Below are 27,625 nucleotides of genomic sequence, written 5' to 3'. Positions count from 1 at the left end.
CCCTAGGCACTGAAACCTTTCAGCAGACACAAAGGGCCAGGGTAGGAGGCTATAAAATATTCCACTTAGATTGAGTAAGAATTGGCTGTATGTGGAATAGATTCCCTGTCTTCATCAAATCAACTTCTGCTTGCTGAATAACTATCCTTCAATGTCAAACTGCAAATACCACTCCTCCATAAAGCCTGTATTGATATCCCCATATGCAAGTAATCTCTTCCTCCTCTGAACTTTAGAAGTACTCTGACTATATTCTAATTTGCACACATTTCTAACAGAAGTCTAAATCCTTGTGAGAATAGACTACTTCTTTTTCTGTGAATCTCTCTAAATTTGGAGTCCAAATTTAGGAGAATTTATGCTATTCCCCAAATGCTTTAACAAATGTGACCAAAGTGGTCACAATATTCTAACCTAAACATTGTTTTTCTCATTGAAATTCTAATGTGGACTCATCATAAACACTTAGTACATCATGTTTTTCAAGGCAGCTAGGTCATATAGTGGATAGAACATTAGATATGTTGGGTTTTGGGGGGTGGGGCAATGAGGGTTAAGTGACTTGCCCAGGGTCACACAGCTAGTAAGTGTCAAGTATCTGAGGCTGCATTTGAACTCAGGTCCTCCTGAATCTAGGTCCTGTGCTTTATCTACTGCGCTACCTAGCTGCCCCCGATAAAGCATTAGATCTGGAATCAGGAAGACCTGAATTCAAATCCAACCACAGGCACTCACTTGCTGTGTGGCCCTGGGCAAGTCACTTAACCTCTATCTGCCTCAGTTTTTCCTTGTTTCTAAATGGGAATAATAATAGCATCTGTGTCTCAGGGTCATTGTGAAGGTAAAATGAAATAATATTTTAAAATTGTTTTGCAAACCTTAAAACACTATATAAATACTAGCTATTATTATTATTCAATATATGAAAATCTGCAACATTTATTTATTCACATATCCAAAGTGGAAGCCTCTGAGTTCAAAATACCTACCAGCATTTGCAACAAGCAAGAGGGGCAGTTTTTCACTCTCCATGTCATCTTTGATCAATCTATCCAATAAAGCAACATCCTGTCACCAAAAAATAAAAGCCAAAAGTGAGGCAAGGAAGAGAAAAGCTGTAGAACTGGAGATTTGAAACTGAACAGAAAGCTTTCTTAATGCTTCCTCCATGAGAATGCCCTATTTTTTTGGAAATCAGAGCATTAACATAGAAATAAGTTTTTGTTTTTGGAAGACACTGAATAATGGAGAAATACTAGATGCTAGGTAAATAGAAAAGACAGCTACAAGGGAATAAGTATACTCAGGAGAATTTCTCTGAGACTACCCATTGATGCAAGTCAGACGAAGGGTAAAATTACCTTTAAAAAGTCTGTTCTAACAAGTTCTTGGCTAATGTCTACAGAATTTTAAATCTACTTCCAAGAAACAGGAGAATATGTTTCTAAGAACTTTAATTTTAAAAGTCATCATGCCTGGATCATTGATCACTTTATTAAAATTTATTTCAAGTATTTATCTTTGTCCCATCTCCTCTTACCCTCCACCCATGGAAAAAAAAAGAAAAACAAAACCATTGTAACAAATATGAATAGTTAAGCAAAATAAATTCCACAAATGACCATGTCTCAATTCTATACCCTGCATGCATCATCTTAGTGTTAGGAGGTGGGTAGCATTATGTCATCATTGGTTCCTTCAAACAGTGTTAGCCATTCAGTTTAGATAAGTTCATAAGCCTTTCAAAATTGACAACCTTTTTTTTTTAAGCAGCACATACTTTCTGAAGGAAATGCCCATACAAATTTGTTCTCCCATATTCCAGTAAAGTAGGAATCTTAATGTTAAAAAGAAAAAATCAGGATTCCTTAGGAATCATATGCTCTTCAACTAATTCATGTCACATTCATGAACATACACATGCAGAAAAGGAAGCTGAGCTTTTCAAATTAATATAATAAAGAAATTATAATTAACAAGTCCAAATAGCATGAAAACCTAATGACAAAACTATCATGTAGAATAACAATTCCAAAACAAGATTCATTACTATTCTTCAAAACGAACTAAGGACTATTTAAACTTACCATCTGATGTTGGGATCCAAACATAGTATTACAGGGTACACGACACAAGCAGGATAAAGGTAAGCCAAGCTGCAGGGATAAAACTTTTATTTAAGCAATTTTGAATGAGAAATGTCCATGGTATTACTTGCTTCCTCAAGAGACATCAAATACGAGAGTACAGAGTGATTAGAGCTCTGAGAAGTCACAATTCCCATTCGAAAATCCTGTACTCATGAAGAGCCATAAACACTCCTCTCCACTGCTCATGACTTTTCATTGTCGTCATCATTCACTCCTCCTTTCCTCATGTCTCAGAGGAAGATGTATGCTTGCTCTGTGGTAAAGTTAATCCTTCTACTGATGCCCTTGATTCTACCTCCTCCTGGATCTTTCAGAACCTGGCTGCTCCACCTTCCATCCCTTCTCAATCATAAATTTTTACTCCATCATTCTCTGATGGCTCATCCCCATTTGCTTACAAAGACAGTCTTTTGTAATCCCAAAAGAATAGTTTTCCCTTGACCCTTCTGCCTTAATCCATTTTCTTTCTCCTTCCCTCCAAAGTAAAACTTCTTAGTAAAATATGCTACATAAACAGCAAGGAAAACAATAGACATGGTCAACACTGGAACTTGGAATGGGGATCTATATCCAGAAAGGATTGTGATATAAAAACAAAAGGCATCAATAAACTTGTGTTTAAAAGAAAAGAAAAAAGAAAGCAGTCTATCTATAAAATGTCACCAACGGGGGCAGCTAGGTGGTGCAGTGGATAGAGCACCGGCCCTGGATTCAGGAGGAGGACCTGAGTTCAAATCCGGCCTCAGAGACTTAACACTTACTAGCTCTGTGACCCTGGGCAAGTCACTTAACCCCAATTGCCTCACACCGCCCCTGCCCCCCCCCCCCCCGCAAAAAAAATATCACCAACAACTTCATTGGCTAAGTTCAGTGGCTCTCCTTCACCCTTCATCTTCTCCTGACTATTCCCAATCCAGCTCCTCTTCCTATACCTTTTTTTTTTTCCTGGGCAATGGGGGTTAAGTGACTTGCCCAGGGTCACACAGCTAGTAAGTATGAAGTGTCTGAGGCCGGATTTGAACTCAGGTCCTCCTGAATCCAGGGCCGGTGCTTTATCCACTGCACCACCTAGCTGCCCCAATAAATGGTTTTCAAACAGGTATTTCCTCCTCTAGTCTCTTCCCTTCCAGTCCATTCTCTACACCAATGCCAGACTTATATTATTTATGATCTAGTCTTCTCATTCCTCTGTTCAAGACCCTGCAATACCACCTAACTACCTGTCAAATAAAGTCCAAAATTACTTAACCTGGCATTCGAGGTTTCCTATAATCTGGTACTATCCTTCTTTTCTATATTTTTTCCATCTACTTCCCTTTCACATAGTCTCTGATCAAACCAATTTGACTACTCATTTTACACTTACACTTTCCATAGTTTTGTCCAGTACTCCCTATGCCTGGAATGTCTTACTTCTAACCTCTTCTATCCTTTAAAACCTAACTCAAATACTACCTACTCTATGAAGCCTTCTTAAGCTCCCTATCTAGAAAGGCCTTTTCTCATCTTGGACCTCACACTGCCCTTTGCTTGCAATTTCATGCATTATATTAACTATAATATGAATTATCACTTAATAGTCTGTGTTTCTGTCAGATTCCCTTAGTAAACTAAGTTCTATGAAGACAGGATCACAGCTTATATAAACCCTAGTATCTGGCATAAAGAAGTAGCATGAGTGGTCATCATGATAATAATAGTATTAGTAATAATAATATTTACATAGCATTTTAAGGTTTACTATTTCCCCCCACACTTTATCTACCACAAAACAACTCTGTGAGGTTTGTTTGTTGAAGTGAATTTTCTTTGTGAAGCCAATCTCTCCCAAATGGACCAGAATAACCCCATACTTGTCTGCAAATTTAGCAAGTTCCAGCACAGAAAATAATATTTGCATCTACCTAGAATTTCAATCTTAATCCATCTTACCTGATTACAAAGGAATTGGCCCAGGCCAGGCCTACACGCAGCACTAACATATATAACTGGCTGTCTATTATATAATACATTGAATCCTTCCACTGTGTAGTCTTCATAGCGTGTATGAATAACAAGCCTACAGACCTTTAAGAGGCCCTCACGGTCATCTTCATGGTAATAGGCAGAGCCATTTTCATACCTGTAAGAAAATGATCCCAGATATTTATCACCTTTTATTTTGGTTCAACAATTTCCCCTTAAAGTTACAATAACAAATTCTTGCTTATTTAAACAAATAAAAGTATGAGGCAAGTGATGCCCCTGCTCCTTATTCTATAAAAAGGAGAGGCCCAGATAAATAGCCCATAGCTTTCCTTTGGACAAACCAATAGTTTCACTAATAGGGCATCTCAAGAAATACTAAACTGTCAAATGAACTGGTTGCTTTCTATGTCAGCTTCAACCTTCCCAAGGAAGGAAGCAATATTTCCAATAGAGGTAAGAGGTGCTATTTAAAATGAAAAGGAATTCTCCATATATAAAAAAGTTTGATAATGATTCAAAGTGACATTTTTCCAGGACAAATAACAAATTAAAGTATAAAATTAATCTGTTCCAACTGGCCATGTGATGCTTTCCTATGACAACTGTAAATTCCTTATCAAAATCATCACTTCACAGTAAAACAAATTATCACCTCATAGTAAAACAAGTTTTAATTCCATAATACATTCTATGCTTACTTGTAAAGTAAAACCTGTGGGCATATTTAAGTAGAGTTCAACTAAAATAAAAGATTTTGATAAATAACATGGATTTCTGATCATTATTATTTCTTCTTTTTAAATGCACCAATTTGCAGGATAGTTTAATAGAGAGGAGGAAATGCTCTCTCATGGTTTCTTACTATGATTACTTCCTAATGTCCTTACCTGAAAAGTCTGCAAAGCCATAACGTGGTATCTGAAAGTATTCTGGTTGTAAGTTTTCGCAGCTTCTCTCTATCCAGTACTGAAATATATGCTGCCAGACTGTGTCCCAACAAAGCCATATGGCCTTGTTCTCCAACATTTTGGAGTCTATTAAATAAGAAATATGGAATTGAAACACATTTATTAGGATCCCAACTCTGCCACACAATTCTCCATGTGAATGCTTCCAGATCAAAAGTAAAATCCATCTCGTGAAATAGAGAGCAGAAAAGTCAAAAACCAATCAGTGTACAATGATATCTGGGATGTATTATGAAAAAGAGATTTAAAGAATACTGAAAGATGATGTTGTCCAATTGCATTTTGTATGTATGTTTTTTTACCCAACCACATTATTATTAAAATAACATTGTTTATAATCAACTAAACATTTTATTCACTAATTGAACATTTATTGTCTACTACATACAATGCCTACTGAATAGATGGCACTGCAGAACAGATTTGTTCTTGGGTTTGTTTGTTTTATCTGATTTAAAAACTGGAATATATTAGTCTAACTAAAACTGTGGAATGTTTGACAATATTATTCTTTGAAAATAAATAAAAAGAAAAATGAATCAGTGGATCAAGACGAATTTCCTGTTACAACTGTGTATCATAATTTGCCAAAATTTCTAAAGCATAGGAAAATTGTGTCTCTTCATTAAAAACAAAAATGGACCATAGATGGATGGCCACTCGGTCAATTCACCTGCGGCCATTAATAGTAATCATGAAGTTAGTAAAAATTAATGTATCAGCTGCGTTGTGGCCCAATTCATCAGTCTAAGATATCAAATTATGAAAATTACCAATTTAATAATTAGCTTTTATTATCAAAAGTCTCAATTATTTACAAAAACTACAACTAAACCATATAAATGTCACTTTGAAAAGAAAAAGTAGGATTTTCAAGACATATTGTAAGAAATGAAATAACATAATTTTTAGAACACCCCAAATCCAATAATTGCTGGGGTTAAGAAGAAAACAGTCAATGTACTAGTTAACCATTACCGGGAACACTGGGGTTCTTCATCTTCATCTCCATGCATAAGGTTCTGAACCAACTGCAGAATGCTCACCATATCTTGCCCACTAGAGAAAAAAAAAAGAGAAGATAGATGAGAAAACAACATGCATTTCTAACCCCCTGCCACTATCCTCCAAAATTAGTCGAATAATATTTTAATTAGTATAGCTGCAAAAGAAAGAATATATTTTGTTTAGACACAGTACACATCTTTAAAAAACAAATATGAAATTGTAAGGTTAGCTGACTCTGGAAGGTAGTAAGTAAAATCAGTTAATCTTCTGGCTAAGTAGTATTTTGACTTGTTAAAAAAAATGTATACACCAGCATTACTGAATCAAATGTTTTTATAGATATACTCTATTCATCTGTAAACTATAGTAAAGAACAGGAACTATTTTATAGAATTTTGAGGACTTGTATGCCACAAGTACTAATGAACAAAGTTTTGCTGAAAAGACTGACTCTTCCATAAAAGTCTCATTCACATTTGGATTATAGTTATCTTCTTCTTCTTCTTTTTTTTTTATTTGTTTTTGGTGGGGCAATGAGGGTTAAGTGACTTGCCCAGGGTCACACAGCTAGTAAGTGTCAAGTGTCTGAGGCTGGATTTGAACTCATGTCCTCCTGAATCCAGGACCAGTGCTTTATCTACTGTGCCACTTAGCTGCCCCCTATAGTTATCTTCTACCTCCCAGGGAGGAACCCTCTGTTCTTTTTATTGTAGCTATGGAACTTGAAGATCTGCCTGGAGTCTTGGTAAATGGCTTTTGCTCCCACTGAGGATGCATAATTAAATGGTTATCACAAGACAAAAACTTAAGAAAGCAGTGTCAGCAAGGTTACTTGAAAATGTATAATAAATAAAAATACCTGATTTCTCAATTAATGATAATAACATGGGCAATTAAAAGTTCCTTTCAAAAAACTTCACATACACCTCCTCTATGGGACACAAAGCTAATGGCTGACTAGGAACAAACACTTGCTGACAAGTGCTTTCATATATATCATCCTGCCTCATTCAAAGGATCAGATTCTTTTAAAAACTCTTGGGGGGCAGCTAGGTGGCGCAGTGGAAGAGCACCGGCCCTGGAGTCAGGAGTACCTGAGTTCAAATCCATCCTCAGACACTTACCACTTACTAGCTGTGTGACCCTGGGCAAGTCACTTAACCCCAACTGCCTCACCAAAAAAACCCAAAAAACCAAAAACAAAAACCTCTTGGTAATATCTTCTCCTGGAGTAAGAGCTACATAAACTTTAAATCCTTTTTTTTCCTCCTCTAGAAATAGAGTAGAGGAGGCCTTTAGAGCTGTTTCCTAGTTGAGTTCTTTTCAACAACCAACCTGTCTGGTACTACAAAAAACATCAAAGTTACTACTACTATCTTTACATTCCTATTAGGAGGTTCCTGGTTATAAAAGAAAAATAAAGTTAGATTTAGCACAAGGCAAACCATCTTGGGGAAGAAGGGGTTTGTTCTTAAAACAGATTCATAAACCACCAGTGAAAAGGTGGCTTTTCTCACCAAAAAGCCAGGTAGCTATTTAACTATTTGCCTTTTTGGTAAAGGTTAAAAACCTTTAAAAGGGCTGGTAAGTGGCACAGTGGATAAAGTACAGGCCTGGAGTCAGAAGACCTCAGTTAAAATCCAGTACTAACTGCATGACACTAGACAAATAATTTAACCTCTGTTTACCTCAGTTTCCTCATCTGTAAAATGGGTATAATAATAGCACCTACTTCCCAGCATTGTGGTGAGGCCCAAATGAGAAAATTGCAAAGTGCTTAGCACAGTACCTAGCACATAGTAAGAGCACTATAAATGTTAGCCATTATTATCATTATTGTTGGTAAAAAGTTTGTGTAACTGAAGCAATTATGTTGGTCATTCACATCACTGGTTTATCTTTTCCCAGCTCAAGCTTTAAAAACAATGTGTTTAGGGGCGGCTAGGTGGCGCAGTGGATAAAGCACCGGCCCTGGATTCAGGAGTTCCTGAGTTCAAATCCGGTCTCATACACTTGACACTTACTAGCTGTGTGACCCTGAGCAAGTCACTTAATCCCCATTGCCCCGCAAAAAACAAAACAAAACAAAAAAAATAATGTGTTTATTTTAGATATAGACCTTATTCTTCCAATAAAATGATTAGAGAAATTTCTTTTCATTACCTATATTTCAGGAAAAGAATGCACATTCTCCCATAAATCTTTCAAAATAACTTTCTTTCAAACCAATCAAGTAAAAATACACATTTCAGTCAAAATAAAGAAAGAATGGTCATTTCACTTTTTAAAATTCTTTTTTTTTAAATACACTTGATTTGTGATATTGTATTAGCTTTTCTATTCAACTGGATAAAAAATCATTATGCACTTATTGTGTGCAAGGCAATATGCTAAGTGATGAGGGATAGAAAATGAAAATAAAGAAATGGTCTCTGAACTTGATAAACTTACATTCTGGGCAGAGCAGGTAGGAGGGAGGAATGTAATTATATACACAGATAAGTAAATACAAGGTCATTTGAAGAAGGAAAGAAGATTAATGTCTTGGAGGGATGTCAAGTAGATCAGAAGACTTATGAGTTAAGTCTTGAAGGAAGCTAGGGATTTTAAGAGGTGGAGGTGAGAAGAGAGTAGATTCCCCAAAAGGAGACAGATTGAACCAAGGGGGAGAGATATGAGGAACATGATCTAGCAGCCAATTTCTAATATGGCTAAAACTGAGTGGGTGATGGGGAGTAAGATGAATCAACCCTGGAAAGACAGGATGGAGACAGATGGTGAAGGTTTGTAAAAACCAGGCTGGAGTTTGACTGTATCATAAAGACAAAAAGAAACATACAATCTGACCTTTCCCTTACAGAGATGATTTTGGTAATTTTACAGAGAATGGATTAGAGAAAGGAGAGATTGCAAAGTGAGAGACTAATTAGGGAAGCTAATATAGTAACCTAGAGGGTAGTGGGAGTGTGAATGAAGAGAACATGATGATCAGAAATGCCACAGAGGTAGAACAGGCAAAACTTGACACATGATTAGATATAGAGGAGAGAACAAAGAGTCCAGGATGACTCTGAAGTTGCCAACTGGGGTGCCCTCTAGAGAAAGAGGGAAATTGGAGGAAGATGTGTGGGTCTAAGAAGGGGGAAGATAATGAGTTCCATCTGAGAAATGATGAGTTAAGTTGCCATTGAACTGGTGGAGAAATAAATCAAGCAGTTGATGATGTGGCACTGGAGCTCCAGAGAAATTAGGGCTGAATATATAGATATGAAAAACAACTGATAACTGAACCAAGGGGAATTTATAAGCTCAACCAAAGAAGGGAGTATATAGAGAGAAGAGTAAACAACCCAGGACAGAGAATTAGGGGACACCTAAGTTTAAAGGCTAAGACACTAATGATAATCCAGCAAAGGAAAATGAGGTGTGGTCAGATTAGAAGGGGGCCATTTACTAGAATCAAAAGAGTATACTTGGGGCAGCTAGGTGGCACAGTGGATAAAGCACTGGCCCTGGATTCAGGAGTACCTGAGTTCAAATCTGGCCTCAGACACTTAACAATTACTAGCTGTGTGACCCTGGGCAAGTCACTTAACCCCAACTGCCTCACACCAAAAAACAAAAAAACAAAAAAAGTATACTGGCCATGGAATCAAAGCACCTGGGCAGGAGTCCTGTCTGTGATCACTACTCCCTATGTGACCCTAAATAAATCATGTCACTTCCTCATCTTTAAAATTAAAGACATGTAGTCTCCTACAAGGATCCCTCCAGCTCTCAATCAAGGATCCTATGAAATAAACAAGTCAATAAGCATTTATTGAGCATGAACTATGTGCCAGGCAGTGTGTTAAACACTGGGGATACCAAGAAATGCAAGACAGTCCCTACTTTCAAGGAGCTCACAGTCTAATGAGGAGACAACATGCAAACAACTACAATAAGACACAGACAGGATAACCTAGAGGCAGTTTCAGAGGAAATGCCCTAGCATTAAGAGGGCCTGGGAAAGGCTTCTTTTTTTTTGTCGGGGCAATGAGGGTTAAGTGACTTGCCCAGGGTCACACAGCTAGTAAGTGTCAATTGTCTGAGGCCATATGTGAACTCAGATCCTCCTGAATCTAGGGCCCATGCTTTACCCACTGTGCCACCTAGCCACCCCCTGGGAAAGGTTTCTTACAGAAGGTGAAAACGTTGGGAATGAAGAGATAGAATGTTGTATGGAAGAACATCAAGGAGGTCAAAGTCATTAGACAGCAAAGTATGGGAAGGGAAGAAAGGGGTAAAAAGATTGGAAAGGTAGGAGATAGGCAGGTTAAGAATAACTTTACAAGTCAAACAGAAGGTTTTATAGTGGATATTGGAAGTAATAGGGAGCCAATGGAGTTTACTGAATGAAAGAAAGGGATGGTCAGACCTGGGCCTTTGGAAGACCATTATGATAGCTGAGTGAAGAATGAACTGGAGTGGGGATACACATGAGAAAGGCTATTCCAATAGTCCAGGTGTGAAGCGATGAGAGCCTTGCACCAGATGACAGAAGTATCTGAGAGAAAGAGGCATATGTTAGAGATGTTTTGAAGGTAGAATCAACAAACAGGATATGGGGAAGTAGGCTGAGAAAGAAGAATCAAAAATGATATCCATCTGGGAAGTCTGGGTGACTAGAAAGATGGTAGTACCCTTGACAATAATAGGGAAGTTAGGGAGAAGAGTTTGAGGGTAAAGATAATAAGTTTAGTTTTGGACAAATTGAGTGTAAGATGTCTATGGGACTGGGGGAAGCTATGCGGCACAATGGATAAAGCACTGGCCCTGGATTCAGGAGAACCTGAGTTCAAATCCAGCCTCAGACATTTGACACTTACTAGCTGTGTGACCCTGGGCAAGTCACTTAACCTCCATTGCCCCATCCTCCCTCCCCCCCCCCCAAAAAGAGATGTCTATGGGACATCTAGTTTGAGATGTCTATTGGGCAGTTGTGAGACTGAAGGTCAAGAGAGAGGTTATGACTGGATAAATAGATCTAAGAATCACTAGCATAGAGATAACAATTAAATCCATGGGAGCTGATGAGATCATCAAGCAAAAAACTATACAGAGGGAGAAGAGCTGACCACATAAAACAGTAGAGAAGGAGAAGAGAAGAAAGTGCAGGACAGAAGCTTGGGACATAACCAGAGTTAATGTGGGACATGGATAAAGATGAGAAAAAGGAGAGGTTAGAAATGGAGGAGGAAAACCAGGAGAGTTAGGAAAATGAGGTAGATAGATAGGAAAACCAGAAAGCTGAGAGAAAAGAATATCAAGGAGAAGCTGCAGGGAGGTCTAAAAGGATGAAGACTAAGAAGAGGCCATTTGATTTGGCAACTAAGAGATCATCGATAACTATGGAAAAAGCAATTTCAGTTGAATGATGAGGTTTGAAGTCAGTCTATAAAGAGTTAAGAAGAGAGTGATAGTAAAGAAGTGGAGTCATTGTTTACAGATGGTCTTATCAAGGAGTTTAGCCACACAAAAAGACACAATAGCTAACAGGAATTAACAGATCAAATCAGAGTTTTTTGATGGGGTAGACATGGGAATGTAGGGAGGTAGCATGGAAGCAGCCAGCAGACAGGGAGATATTGAAGACTGGTAAGAAAGTAGGAACAATAAAGGATAGCAATTTGCTGGAGAAAATGGGATGGAACGGAATAGCACATATAGGTAGAGGAAGGTTTGTCTTGACAGGAAGGACCACCTATTCATGTGAGACAGGGGTCAAGGAGCAGTGAGTGGTGATGACGTCTACGTGATGTTTAAGTGAAATAAGGCAAGATTCTCAGCTAAGACTAAGTAAAACCCAAATTACTAAGATAATGAAAGCCAAAAGAAGAAAAAGTATTCAGGGAGACAGTTGACAGTATAAAAAATTGCAGAGAAGCAAAACAGAAAGTCAAGGCCATCAGAGACAGCAGTTAAAAGATTATTGGTAACTTTTTTTTTTTAGAATAGAATTTTATTTTCCAAAATATATGTAAAAACAAATTTTAACATCAATTAAAAAAAAAAAATTGTTCCAACTTCTCTTCCTCTATTCCCACCCCCACCCACTAGAACTCAAGCATTTCAAAATAAATTATACATGAGTAGTCATGGAAAACATTCCCACATTAGCTAGGTTGTGAGAAAAAAACAGTCAAAAAACTCCCAAAACTTCAGACTGAGGAATTGTCAAAGAGAAAAAACATTTTTTTTTTAAAAATGTGTTTCCAGGGGCAGTTAGGTGGTGCAGCGGACAGAGCACCGGCCCTGGAACCAGGAGCACCCGAGCCCAAATCCGGCCCCACACACCCAACACCCACCAGCCACATGACCCCGGGCAAGCCACCCAACCCCAATTGCCTCACCAAAAAAGAAAAAAAAAAAGAAAAGAAAAAAAATGTGTTTCCATCTATTTCAGATACTATCACTTCTTTCTCTGTAGATGGGTTGCCATTTTCATAGTCCTTCAGGGTTATATTGGACCATTGCCTTGCTGAAAATAACCACATGCTTCCCAGCAGATCATTTTACACTATTGCTGTTATTTTGTATACAGTACATTTCACTCTGCTTCAGTTCATGTACGTCTTTCCAGGTTTTTCTAATAGTATCCTGTTCATCATAACCTAAATAATGTACCTTAAACTTGACAAAGAATTTTCTTCGTATTAGCCCAGCAAAGTCATCATAACTATTTCCCTCCATCCTATTCCCTTCCCATGATATTTACTCTATTTTCCATCTTCTTTTAAACTATTCCTCCTCAAAAGTATTTTACTTCTGACTGTCCCCTCCCCTACTCTGCACTACCTTTTTTTTCACCCTTCCTTCCTTATCCTCTTCCCCTCATACTTTCCTGTAAGGTTAAATAGATTACTCCTCCCAACTGGGTGTGAATGTTATTCCCTCCATGAGCCAACTCTGATGAGTTTAAGGTCTTTGAGCTAATTCTATGTTCCAAATTTTCTTCCTCCCTCTCTCCTCAACCCTCCCTATGAAATCAAGCAATTCAATATTTCATACTTGTGCCGTTATGCAGAACATCTTCACCTTCCTTGAAAGTATTTTGCTTTTTACTACTCTCTCCCAGAATCTGCCCTTCCATCCTTCCCCTCTCCCCCCACCCCCTTATCTCCCTCCCCTCCCTCAGGGCAAAATATATTACTATACCCACTTGAGTATGTATGTTAGTCCTTCTTTGAGTCAATTCTGATGATATTAAGGTTCAATCACTCCCCAATTCCTTCCTCCTCTTCCCCTCCATAAGCTTTTTTCTTGTTTCCTTCATGTGAAACAACCTCTCCCCAGACCATCTCTCCCCTTCCCCCTCCCCCAGTCTATTTTTCCTATACCTCAACCCTATTTTAAGGATGTCATTATGGGTTAGTTAGGTGGCACAGTGGACAATGCACCAGCCCTGGACCCAGGAGGCCCCAAGCCCAAATCCGGCCCCATACATAAGACATCCCACAAAGAACAAAACATAACTTCCCTTCGTATTCAGTTCAGACCTGTGTCCTCTGTATTATCTTCCCATATAGGAATGTTAACAGTTTGATTTTTTAATATCCCTCATGAAGTCTTTTTCCTGTTTATCTTTTTATGCTTCTCCAGGGTGTTGTATTTGAAACTCAAATTTTCTATTCAGTTCAGGTCTTTTCATAACAAATGCCTGAAAGTCTTCTTTCTCCTTGAAGTTCCATGTTTGCCTCTGAAAGATGATGCTTAGTTTTGCTGGGTACGTGATTTTTGGCTGTAGTCCCAGTTCCTTTGCCCTCTGGAATATCATATTCCATGTCCTCCGGTCCTTTAATGTAGAAGCTGCTAGATCTTGGTTTATCCTTATTGGAGCTCCACAGTATTTAAATTCCTTTTTTCTAGCTGCTTGCAATATTTTCTCCTTGACCTGGGAGTTCTGGAATTTGGCTATAATATTCCTGGAAGTTTTCCTTTTGGGATCTCTTTCAGGAGGTGATCGGTGGATTCTTTCAATTTCTATTTTAGCTTCTGCTTCTAGAATATCAGGGCAATTTTCCCTCACAATCTCTTGGAGGATGGTGTCTAAACTCTTGTTTTGGTCATGGTTTTCAGGTAGTCCAATGATTTTCAAATTATCTCTCCTAGATTTATTTTCTAGGTCAGCTGTTTCTCCAAGGAGATATTTCACATTGCCCTCTATTTTTTCATTCAATTGGATTTGCTTTGCTGTGTCTTGGTTTCTCATAAGGTCACTAGCTTCCATTTGTTCAATCCTAATTCTTAGGCAATTATTTTCAGCAGACAGTTTTTTAATCCCCTTTTCCATTTGGCTTTTCAAACTGTTGACTTTTTTCTCATGACTCTCCTGCATCACTCTCATTTCTCTTTCCATTCCTTCCTCTCTTTCTTTATATCTCCTTTCTATCTCTCCTACTTTCTCTTCAAAGTCCCTTTTGAGACCTTCCATGGCCTGAGACCAGTTCATATTTTTCTTGGAAGCTTTGACCCTATTATTATCTTCTTCTTCTGAGGATGTATTGTGGTCTACCTTTCCCCCAAAGAAGTTTTCGATGGTCTTCTGCTTTCTCTGCCTACTCATCCTGGCTTACTGTTTCTTGGCTTTTTACTCCTTAAAGTGTAGTGCTGCTTCTAGGACACACTCTTCGTCCTACATCATGGCCCAGGGGGTGATTGGGCTTCTTCTCAGCCTGCCTGGCTTGTGAGTAATCACAGCTGCTTTCTCTTTGACCGGGAAACAGAAGTCTTTCTGAACTCTGATTCTCTATGGTTGGAAGCTTGGCGTGCTTTTACCCCTCCCCCACTGGGCCACCACCACTCGATTCAGCCCACTGGTTCAGACCCAGGGCGCTTTGCTCCAACTCCAGTAGATACTGCCTCCACTTCACCCCGGCCTACCACCGAACCCCCTCACCAGTCCGTGATCGGAGTCTCAGAAGCTGCTGGTGCTGAAGACTCTGACATGTGTTGGAAGCACTGTCCCTGGCTGAGTCCGGACCGTGCGCTGATCTGTTCAGCCTGATCAGTAGGTGATCAGAATTGCCCTCTTTTGCGGAGAAACAGTCTCATTCTGTTCTTATGTGCATTAGGCTGTTCTGGGTTTTGATTTTTACCGCATTATTTGGGTGTGAATGGACGGGTTTATCTGGAGCTTGTGGGAGTCACAGCCTCTCCTCCGCCATCTTGACTCCGCCCCCCCTATTGGTAACTTTTAAAAGAACATTTTTACTCAACTGGTAGAGTTGGAAGACAAATTTTTAAGGGTTGAGAAATCAGGAAAAGATAGAGAAGTGGAATTTCTAATAGTTTGCTTTGAAAAGCGAAAAGAACTATAGGATGATTACTTGAGAGGAAGGCAGGATCAGATGAAGTGGGGTTTTTTTTTGTTTTAAAGTATAAGTATGGTTCATTGTAGGAAAGAAGGGATCCAAGACTTTTGCAGGACCAATACTACTACTTCACTATCAAGACAAATGCACAATTTGATTCAAACTTGCTTTAGATTCTTGTTAAGTGCAAAGCTGTACATCACTGATACAAACTTTTTTTTTTTTAAGCTTATCAAACAAAATGGAGACTACCTACATTGCTACTTACCTGCCCTGGAGTGGTCCTGGAATATCTCTTGGTGCATACTTCTTTTCATTTTCTTCCTCTGCTTTTCTAATTTAAAAAAAAATGTTTTAACTTTACTTTTTCTTAACATTTAATTATGCAAACAAATGACACAGGTTATAAAAATTCTGTTCAAATTATTAAAGCAAATCTAATTTTGAAGAAATCAAACATTTTCCCCTACTTCCCCCCTTTTTTGGGAGAAAGTTTGGTTTTCTAAAGAAAGCACAAAAAATACTTTGCTTAGTTAACAGGATGGTGGTTTTTGCTGGTTTCACATAGAAACTGAATACAGAGGAAGAGTTGTTTATAAATTCAAATAAAAATGCAGTGGAAATGAAACTTTTAAAAGATAGAGATCCAATTGGCTTTATGACCAAAATTACATATGTTCAAAACTGTTACAAAAAGCAATACTGACATGAAAGAAACTAAACATTACATGCCTAATACCATGAGAGGCCTGACAGGAGGAAAGTACTACCAACAGTTTCACAGATTTCCAAGGCTTAGCATTGTTCTAGGTACCTACCTCTGATTGTCCTCTAGCATCTTCATTGCTTCATTAAGATTTTTTCCCATTTCAGCTAGTGTAGGGTCAACCATCTATTACAGAAATAGATAAATTGCATGTTGTTAAAACTCCACCCTTCTAGAAATATATTTCTATCAGTAAATTACTTTAAGTCAAAGAAATACTCTAGGAAATAGCTAGATGGATGTAAATATAGTAATTAATCTGCAATTCATAAAAAGATATTCTTACCTAATACAAGGGCTATTTTTAAAAGTCCCTATTAAGATAACTACTCTCTCTATACTAATTTTTAATTATCATACAAAACATAAGTGATGCTTTCTTTTGGGCCTAGCAGTCGACATCCTTATAAGACACTAACAAACCTTTTAAAATATCTGGTAATCTGGGGTCAAGGATACGGTAATAATCATGGGTAAATCAGACAATATACTTGTCAACAGACACTTAATTGGTCTCCCTGCATCCAACACCAGCACAAAGCTGGCACTCACATGACAGTGAAGAAGTAATCTTGATCCTGGAAGCCCCCTATTCCATATAATATACTATACTTGTCATTTAAGCACAAAACAAAACAAAAAATCCATTTCACATGACCCTGCCATGCCCTCAAGTCCTCTAGTTCTCTCACAATTCAAAGACTTTACTTCTGTACCTTATTCTGATTTCTTTTTTCTTTTCTTTTTTTTTTTTTTTGTGGGGCAATGAGGGTTAAGTGACTTGTCCAGGGTCACAGAGCTAGTAAGTGTCCAGGGCCGGTGCTTTATCCGCTGTACCCCCTAGCTGCCCCACCAATTTCTTCTCCCCCCCCCCAATTTCTTAATCCGTAACAATCTGGTTTTCCAAATTCACCAGCTGATTAAAACTGCTTTCTTAAACTGCTTACTCTAATGGCCTTGGCTTTCATACTATTTAACCACTCAGCAGTTTTTGATACTGTCAACCATTTTCTCTTCCTGAATACTTTTGCCCACTGGAGTCTGGTGGAGCAGGGGTAAAGTCTTCAGATCTGCCTTATAGGAAAACCAATTTGGCAGTGGCTTGGAGAAAAGGTTAGAGTAAAGAGACTTGACTGAAGCAGAGATCAATTAGGCTATTCCAGTAACTGAAGGAGGTGGTAAAGGGGAAGAGAAGGGAATAAGAATTTATGCACCACTTACAATATACTAAGTACTTTACAATTATTTTCTCATTTGATCCTCACCACAACCCTACAAGTAGGTGTAATTATTCCCATTTTAAAGGGGAAGAAATTAAGATCAATTTCTAAGTTAAGTGATTTGCCCAGATTTGGTTTTTTTGTGAGGCAATTGGGGTTAAGTGACTTGCCCAGGGTCACACAACTAGTAAGTGTTAAGTGTCTGAGGCCGGTTTTGAACTCAGGTCCTTCTGAATTCTAGGCCAGTGCTCTATCCACTGCGCCACCTAGCTGCCCCTACTTGCCCAGATTTGACATCAGGTCTTCCTGACTCCAAGACCAACACTATCTCCTACACCACCAACCAGGGGCAATGGTTGTATGAATGGAGAGAAGGAGACAATAAATGCAAAGGGAGAAATAACAAGATTTGGCAACTGACTTGATATGTGGGATGAGTGAAGAGTTGAAAATAACACTAAAAAAACCTAAAGTTTTGAACCTTGTTAAGTAGAATGATAGTACCTTCAATAGTAATAGACAAGTTCAGAAGAGGAATGGATTGAGCTGAATGATAATGAGTTCTGCCTAGGACATGTTGAACTTGATATGCATCCAGTTTGAAATATCTAAGTCTAATCTTAGTGATTTGGGATGGGAGGTCAGGAGAGAAATCAGGGTTGGACAAACAGATTTGGAAGTAATAGGTACAGAGATAATAATTTAACCCAGGAGAGAATAAGTGAAAAAATACAGAGATAAAAAAGAAGGGCCTGGACAGATCCTTGAGGTATAGCCACAGTTAGTGGGAGTGACATGGATAAAAGATCAAGCAAAAGGAGGCTGAGAATAAGTAATCAAATAGGTAGGAAAAAAAGTAAGAATGAACAGAATCACGAAAACTCAGAACTAAAAGTATCTAGGAGGTGTCCACAATGTCAAATGCTGTAAAGATGAAAAAATAGGAAAAGGACATTAGATTTAACAATTAAGAGACCAGTGGTACTTTGGAGAGAATTGTTTCGGTTGAATGATGAGTTCAGAAGCCAGAATGCAGAAAGTTTAAAAGAGAATGAGGAGAGAGAAAATAAAAGTGCCAAATACAGACAACTTTTTCAAGTCAAGAGGAGGAGAAATATTGGATGTTATCTAGTGAGGGAATGTGAAGATCCTGTAAGAGTTTGTTGTTGTTGTTGTTATTATTATAGTACAGACAACTTTTTCAATCAAGAAGAGGAGAAATATTGGATGTCATGTAGTGGAGGAACCCTGTAAGGATGTGAAGATCCTGTAAGGGTTTGTTGTTGCTGTTGTTTTTAAAGGATGGAGATGTTTTTAGGCAGCAGGAAAGGAATCAAAGATAGGAAGAGACTGGGGATAAAGGGAAGGATGACTGGGACAACCTGTTAATAAATATGGGAGAGGATAAGATAAATGGCCTTGGCAAGGAGAATGACCACCTCTTCATTAGAGACTGGAGTGAAGGAAAAGACAAGGAAGGAAAAAAGAGGGAGCACAGGGAAAATGGCCTTTATTTTTTAGTGAAGTACAAATCAAGGTCCATAGGTAAGGAGGGAGAGGAAGTTTAAGGCAAACTTAAAAGAAAAAAAAAAGAAGTCTAGAACAGCCTCTGTGCTAAGTAGAATAGGGATTCAATTAGGGGGAAATAGAAGATGGGACTGCTTTGACACAATGAGGGCCCAACTGACTAAGATCAGATAATATAAATAAGCTGTGATATAATAATAAATATGTGTGATAATATAAATCAGCATACTTCATGACTTCCTCTGGTTCTGTTCAACAGCACATGAGTATTAGTGAAGGGGGCAAATGGTGGGAATAATCTAAGTTTGGGGCTTAGCAAGGTAACAGCAACAATGGGACAAGGGATTCTGGAGTAGAAGATAGTGTAGTGTTGAACTGTCTAGCTACAGGATCATGATTGGCAAGAGGAGTGTATCCAAGAGCAGGACTGATGACATGGGAAGGATAGTGAAGGGCAGAAGGCCTTGAGGTCACAATGAAGACGGAGAATAAATTTAGGAATGGAAAGGCACAGATGGAATGAGAGAGAGATGGAACAACATAAGATTATGATCAAATAGAGGAATTTATGCTGGAGTACAGGAGAGATATAAGATTATGACTGGATTAAGAAATTTAAAAAAGAACTGTGGAGTATAGATGCTGAATGAACCATACTATTTCCTTTGTTTTTGGTGCTGTTGTTTTTCTGTTTTGAGGTTTTTCGTCATTGCTCTGATTTTTCTCTTATAACATGACTAATGAAGAAATATGTTTAATGTTATTATATATATATATATATATATATATATATATATATATATAAAAACCTATAGATATACCTATATCAGATTACCTGCTGTCTAGGGGAGGGGGGAGGGAGGGAGAAAAATCTGAAATTGGAAAGCTTGTATAAACAAAAGTCGAGAACTATCTTTACATGTAACGGGAAAAAAAAATACTTAATTAATTAAAAAAAAAATTTGGGGGGGGACAGCTAGGTGGCATAGTGGATAGAACACCAGTCCTGGAATCAGGAAGATGTGAGTTTAAATCCACCCTCAGATACTCAGATAGCTGTGTGATCTTGGGCAAGTCACTTAACCCCAATAGACTAAAAAAAAGAGAGAGAAAGAGAACTGTTTTGTTTTTGTCTTTGTATACCTGGCACTAACAGAGTGCTACTGCTTGCTGAATGAATGATATTCAGGAGAATATCCACACTTGTTAGCATGGTATGCTAAAGATTTTAGGAATGTGGAAAAACACATATTATAAAGTAAGATACAAGAGGTTCTGTACACTAAGTCACTGGAGAAATGAAATGAGGCACTGAGCACCACCTGAATACTCTAAATTTATCTGATGGATCTGTGACATTATTCATCTAGGCACTCCTTCCAATAATACAGATTGTTATTCCCCCTGCTTTCTCAATTGTGCAATATCTAACACACTCGATTCCTTCCTCTGACAATTTTAATATTTGTGAAAACTACTACAGTATGTGAGCTGTTATGCTTGATTCTTGCTACATGACCAGCCCACCTCCTTTACTGTAAGTATATGTCCTTGATGAGGTCTCTTAAGCCATGCTCTGCATATAAGATAATATCCTACTTTCAGAATCACAGAAGCTTAGAGTTGGAAAAGTCTCGAAAGGCTATCATAGTACCTGAACAGGAATCAAGTGTACAATAGTCCTGACAAATGACCATTCACCCTCTGCCAAAAGACCTCTAGCAATGGGGAACCCATTACCTCTCAAAGCAACCTATTTCACTTAATTTTCAAGCTATGATTTTCTAGCAGTTTTCCATATATTTAGCTAAAACATTTCAATCATTTCTGTTTTGATCTCTGCAGTTAAGCAAAACATATTCCTCTTCCAAATGAGGGCCTTTCAAATACTTTGAAGAGACCTATTATGCCATCCATCACACCTTCCCCAAGTTCTTCTTCTCTTCGCTGAACATCACTAGTTCCTTCATCTTCTCACCATCCCAGTCACCCTTTTCTGGATACATGGCAGTCTGCCAATGTTATTCTTAAAATGTGGCATCTAGAATTGAGCACAATACTCAAGAGGTGGTCTTACCACATCCAGAAGAGCGCAACAGAACTATCACTTTCCTCATTCTGGATATGTGGCCTCTAGTAATGAAGCCTAAGATCACATGTGGGGCAGAAAGATAACACAGCGGATAGAACACTGACCCTGAAGTTGGGAAGACCTGAGTTCAAATCTCACCTTGGGCATTATTATTACATCAGGGGCTGTGTGCCCCTGGGCAAATCACTTAACTCCAATTGCCTTAAACATCCAGGGCCATCTCCGGTAGTCCTGATATATATCTTGCCACTGGATCCAGATGGCTCTGGAGGGGAAGGTGAGATTGGTGACTTTGCACTTAAATCCAATTCACTTTAAGTCATGAAATCAACCCGATGCCATGGTCCTCTTAGAACGAAGGACAAACAACAAGATCGCATCAGTTTTTGGTGCTTATTTATGTGTTCTGCTACTAAGGACATGCATTAAGCTTGCAGTCCACTAAAACCCCTAGATCTTTTACCAGGATCTGTTGCCTAGACATATTATATCCCCCATCCTATAATGGAAGAGTTGATTTTTAGAATGCAAGTGTAAGATTTACATTACTCTTATTACATTTTCTCTCATAAGATCTATACTATCATTTTTGCCCATTGAGATGTTTTTATTATTTGAAAATCTGAAAAGTACATCATTTAGCATGTCAAGCATGTCACCAACAAAAAATAAGGAAAAAGCAAGTAAATATTCAAGTGCCAATGACAGATGCCTAACACACCATCAAAGACCTTCTCTCCCTGCCACTCCCCAATGACAATGATTCATGACTACTCTTAGAGTCCAGTCAAACAGATCCAATCAACCTAACTGAACTAGTATCCAATCTATATCATCCTATTTTGTCTGTGCAAAGAGAGTAAGACAGATTGTCAAATGTTTTGCTGACACAGAAAAAAACAGAGAGACAGTATTTTTCTGTCATACCAGTCTAGTAATGCTTTCAAATAAGGAAATGGTTAGTCTTGTATGACCTGTCCTTGATGAAGGCATACTAGTTCTTACTGAACTAGTTCTTACTTCCCTTTCTAATTAAAAACCATCCCCTTAATAACCTGTTCTGGAATCTTGACAAACCTATAGTTTGAATACCCCACCCTCCTTTTTTTTTTTAATTAAGACACATTTTATCATCTCTACTCTTGCCACTGGTTCTTCTGACACCATAGTGTTCCGTGATGTGCATGACCACATCATCAAGAGAGTACAAATGTTAAAAAGATGACTTCTGCAGCACTCAGTGGCACTAGATAACCAGATACTATGGTAACCATGCAATCCGACCCAATCTTATGTCATACAATTCTAGGGCTCACTGTCCAACTGCAGCACTAATCCAAAGACTGCCCATTCAATTTCACCTCAATATCTGGGCAAAATGCAACATTCTTAAGAGTTTCACAAACAAAAATGGGATAATTTTTACAGTTAGAACTGTGCTTTTTTTTTTTTTAGTGAGGCAATTGGGGTTAAGTGACTTGCCCAGGGTCACACAGCTAGTAAATGTTAAGTGTCTGAGGCCACATTTGAACTCAGGTCCTCCTGAATCCAGGGCTGGTGCTCTATCCACTGCGCCACCTAGCTGCCCCCGTGCTTATTTTTTAAATAGATGTTTTTCCTATTACATGTACTTCTGAATATATTCCCTCCTCATTACTCAATAAGCTACCTCTTGTAACAAAGATCTAAAAAGCAAAAGAAAAGGTTTTGTAAGACCAATGCATCAGTTATGTCAGAGAGTCTATGCAATACACCAGAGTCTGTCACCCTCCCAATGAAGGAAATGCATTTTCTCAATTCTTCTCTGGGCCATTCTGGGTCATTCTAATTAGACAGTATTCATCTTTGTTATTTTTATTATGTTTGTTATTACTGTAATTGTACACATTGTTTTCCTGATTCTATTTCTTCACTCTGAATAATTTCATGTAAGTCTTCCCATGCTTGTCTTAATTCTTCATATTCGTTGCGTCTGCATTATATTCATGTACAATTTGTTTAACCATTCTCCAATTAATGGATATCTACTGTTTCCAGTACTTGATATCACAATAAGTGCTGCTATAAATAAATATTCTGGTGTATATGGGCCTTTGTATCTTTGACCCATTTATATAACCTAGTATATGTTTAGTCCTGGAATCTCTGGGTCAAAGGACAAGAAGAATTTGGTCACTTAGCATAATTTCAAAATGCTTTCCAAAATAGATGGCCCAATTCAAAATGCCACCACCAAGGCTAATGCATGCCTATTTTTCCAGTGCCTACAAACTGACTACTTGTCCCTTTTGTTATCTTTGTCAATTTGCTGGGTGTGTGGTAAAGCCTTAGTTGGCTTTTTAAAAAACATTTCTCTTGGGGCAGCTAGATGGCACAGTGGATAGAGCACCGGCCCTGGAGTCAGGAGTACCTGAGTTCAAATCCGGCCTCAGACACTTAACACTTACTAGCTGTGTGATCCTAGGCAAGTCACTTAACCCCAACTGCCTCACTAAAAAAACAAACAAACAAACAAACATTTCTCTTGTTAGTGATTTAAACAATCTATTCATATTCTTTACCCACTTCCCCACTGGAGAGTGTTTGTTCATGTTTATTTTAGTTCCAAATCTATCTTGGATATCAGACCCTTATCAGAGATTCATTCATTTGATGCAAACATTTTTCTATGTTCAATTATACTGCTGGGGATGTTGGATTTCTCTCCTCCTCATTAAAAATCTTTTTTTACATCTTTCACACATTGTTCCTGGTTTTGCCTTTATGGGGTCTATCAGAACAAGTCTAATCCCCACCTCTACCTGACAGTCCTTCATATGTGTCCTACCTTATACTTCCCTTCTTCAGGATAAATAGGCTCAGTACTTTGAAATGATATTCACATAACACAGGCTCAAGGCCTTCCATCATTCTGACTGCCCTCCTCTGAATACTCTCCAGCTAATCAATGCCCTTTTTAAACCATGGCCACCAAAGAAGGGCCCTTTCAGCTGCAAGTCTATGATTCCTTATTTCCATTATTTTGGATCTTTTTTTTCCATTTTATTAATTTCTCCCTTAATCATAATACCCGTTTCTATATTCCTTTGGCATATTACTTTGTTCCCATGTGTAAGAATTGTTCATGATATTAAAATCTGTATAGAAATCAAAATTTTTCCCCACACTTAAAATATGATAACAATTCCAATAGTACAGTAACTACTGCAAAGGATGTTGTGAAGATGAATGAAAGATAATGTATTTAAAGTGCTAAATAAACCTTCAAGCATCATCAATGCCAGATAACATTATTATTACAAGCCTTAAAAAGAAAATGACATTACAATGTAGTATCATTAAGAAATACTGGGGGGGGGGGGGGCAGCTAGGTGGCACCGTGGATAAAGCACCGGCCCTGGATTCAGGAGGACCTGAGTTCAAATCTGGCCTATGACACTTAACACTTACTAGCTATGTGACCCTGGGCAAGTCACTTAACCCCAATTGCCTCACCAAAAAGAAAAAAAGAAAAAAGAAATACTCAAATGTTCATATATCCAAAAGGAGCTATAATCATAATGCATGTATTAACTCTAATAATGCAGATGGAACCAGTGTAAACTCAACCCCTTTTGTATGTCTTTTATCCAAGTCTTCTCAGAAGTTTGCCATAGGTAGTATACCCAATTGGCTGGGCACCAAAGGAGGAGAGGGGTCTTCATATCTGTCACCTCCAGAATGGACTGCCTCTGTGTATACTTAGTCTAGTCTAGCTGTCTTTCCCTATTTGTTTGCTTGGTGTTATTTTCACTTCTTCTTTAAGTACATCTTGAATTGTGATGTTAAAGTCCAATTATAGAGGGGATGCTCATCAATTGGGGAATGGCTAGACAAGGTGTGGTATATGAATGTAATGGAATACTAGTGTGCTATAAAAAACGATGAGCAGGCAGATTTCAGAGAAACCTGGAAGGACTTACATGAACTGATGCTGAGTGAGATGAGAAAACCCAGGAGAACATTGTACACAGTATCAACAACATTGTGTGTTGATCAACCGTAATAGACTTGACTCTTCTCAGCAATCCAATGGTCCAAGATAGTTCCAAAGGACTCATGATGGAAAATGCTCTCCAAATCCAGAAAAAAAGAACTGTGGCATCTAGATGCAAATTGAACCATACTATTTCTATTTTTTTTTCTTTTTTGACATTTTTCCCTTTTGCTCTAATTCTTCTTTCACAGCATGACTAATGCATAAATATGTTTAATGTGATTGTACATGTATAGCCTATATCAGATTGCCTGCTGTCTTGGGGAGGGGTGATGGGAGGAGAGAGAAAAATTTGAAACTAGAAATATTATAAAAAATGTTGAAAGCTGTAAACATGTAACTAGAAAATAATAAAATGCTTTTATGATTAAAAAATAAGTCCAATTGTAATCATTCCACTGACTGAGACACTATAAAGAATTTGTTTTTAAAACCTTTGTGAAAGTTTTCTAACTTTCATCTCTGTTACCCTCACAGTCTCATCCTTAAATGCCCTGTGGATGACTAATTAAGTCTCTCAACAAGTTTTCTTGTTGTATATATACATATACATATATATTTTTCATTTTTTTCAATCGGCAAAAATATTCCTTCACTTACCAATTCCCCTCTCCTACCATGAGAACAAAAGGAAAAAACCTACTGTACATCTACAGTCCAACAAATTTCACACTGGCTTTGTCCAAAAAAACTATTAGTTTTATTCTGTACTCCAGGTCTTTTATCTCTCCATCTGGAGGTGGGTAGTATGCTTCATCATTAATCCTTTGGAATCATGGATAGTTATTACATTAATCAGAGTTACCAATTCTTTTCAAGTTGTTCTCCTTCACCATTTCTTAATATACCATAACTTTTTCATCTATTCCCTAATTTATGGACACTCCCTCAGATTCCCATTCTTTGCCACCTCAAAAAAAGATACGAATATTTTTGTACGTAAAGTTTGTTATGCTTAAAACCAATCACTCCATTAATCTATCCTCCTCTAATTCCCCTTCCCCATCTTTTCCACTTTCCCTATTGCCCTGTTGAATGAACTGTTATTTCTATGTTCAACTCTGTGTGTGTGTATTCTTTCATCCTTTCACCAGTTCAGATAAAAGTGAGGTTCAAGTACCAGCTTCTCCCACAACCCCCTCCTCTTTATTTTTATAGATGTTTATTTTTGCACCCTGATTATGTAAGATTAATTTTCTCCAACCTTCCTTATTTTCCACCCCATGAACCCAGTACTTTATTCCTCTTTTTTTCTCTTTCCATTTTTCTCTTATGATCAAGACCACTCTCTGTATCCCAAAGAGATCATAAAAAAGGGAAAAGGACTCACATATACAAAAATATTTATAGCAGCTCTCTATGGTGGCAAAGAATTGGAAATCAAGGGGATGCCCATCAAGTGGGGAATGGCTGAACAAGTTGTGGTATAAGAATGTAATGAAATGCTGAAGAAATGATGAGCAGGCCAATTTCAGAAAAACCTGGAAAGACTTAAATGAACTGACGCTGACTGAAGTGAGCAGAACCAGAACACTGTACACAGTAACAGCAACATTGTGCAATGATCAACTATGAATGATTTAGCTATTCTCAGCAATACAAGACAATTCCAAAGAACTCATGAGAGAAAATGTTTTCCACATACAGAAAAAAGAACTATGGAATCTGAATGCAGATTGAACTATACTATTTCTACTTGTTTTTGTTTTTTCTTTTTTTAAGGTTTTTCCCTTTTATTCTGATTCTTTCACAACATGACTAAATGCAGAAATATGTTTAATGTGATTGTATATATATATATAAACTATATCAGACTTCTTTCTGTCTTGGGGAGGAGGGAGGGAAGAGAGAGAAGGAGAAACATTTGGAACTCAAAATGTTATAAAAACAAATGTTGACTGGGGCAGCTAGGTGGCGCAGTGGATAGAGCACTGGCCCTGGATTCAGGAGGACCTGAGTTTAAATCCGGCCTCAGACACTTGACACATACTAGTTGTGTGACCCTGGGCGAGTCACTTAACTCCAATTGCCTCACCACCACCACCACCCCCAAAAAAGTTGAAATCTATCTTTACATGTAACTGGAAAAAAATACTATTAAAATTGAAAAAAAAAAAAGATAAAGACCATTCCCACACCTTGTCTAATTAGACTCCTTCTATTGATGATGACAGGGTTCAGACCAGACCCACATTATCATCTTTCCATATTTGAATGTAAACAGTTTATTTTTGTTTAATCCCTTACCATTGTTCTTTAATGTTTACCTTTTTGTTTCTCTTCAGCCCTGTGTTTGAATTTCAAAGTTTCTATGCAGCTCTGATCTTTTTATCAGGAATGCTTGGAAGTTCTCTATTTCATTAAAGATCTATTTTCCCTCTGAAATATTATACTCAGCTTTGCTAGGTAAGTTATTCTTGACTAAGTCCATACTCTTTGCCTTCTGGAATTTTGTATTCTAACTTCTCCACTCCTTAATAACAGTAGTTGCTAAATTATATGTGATTCTGACTTTTCTCCTCAGCACTTGAATTCCC

General features: G+C 37.9%; 1 protein-coding gene across 1 annotated transcript in view; it reads right to left on the bottom strand.

Annotated features, from left to right (window-relative positions):
* PDXDC1 (pyridoxal dependent decarboxylase domain containing 1) overlaps nucleotides 1-27,625 on the bottom strand; it is a 63,063-nt gene that overhangs the window by 23,333 nt on the left and 12,105 nt on the right. The window contains exons 2-8 of the mRNA XM_043968619.1: nucleotides 16,266-16,339; nucleotides 15,716-15,781; nucleotides 6,065-6,145; nucleotides 5,006-5,152; nucleotides 4,083-4,272; nucleotides 2,088-2,156; nucleotides 990-1,068 (exon numbers count right to left, since the gene is read on the bottom strand). Of these exons, the coding sequence (XP_043824554.1) occupies nucleotides 990-1,068; nucleotides 2,088-2,156; nucleotides 4,083-4,272; nucleotides 5,006-5,152; nucleotides 6,065-6,145; nucleotides 15,716-15,781; nucleotides 16,266-16,339 (706 nt within the window). The remainder of the gene's footprint in view (nucleotides 1-989; nucleotides 1,069-2,087; nucleotides 2,157-4,082; nucleotides 4,273-5,005; nucleotides 5,153-6,064; nucleotides 6,146-15,715; nucleotides 15,782-16,265; nucleotides 16,340-27,625) is intronic.

Source organism: Dromiciops gliroides, chromosome 1 (genome assembly GCF_019393635.1).
Source record: "Dromiciops gliroides isolate mDroGli1 chromosome 1, mDroGli1.pri, whole genome shotgun sequence".
Classification (NCBI taxonomy): domain Eukaryota; kingdom Metazoa; phylum Chordata; class Mammalia; order Microbiotheria; family Microbiotheriidae; genus Dromiciops; species Dromiciops gliroides.
This window is presented reverse-complemented; position numbering and strand designations above follow the sequence as displayed.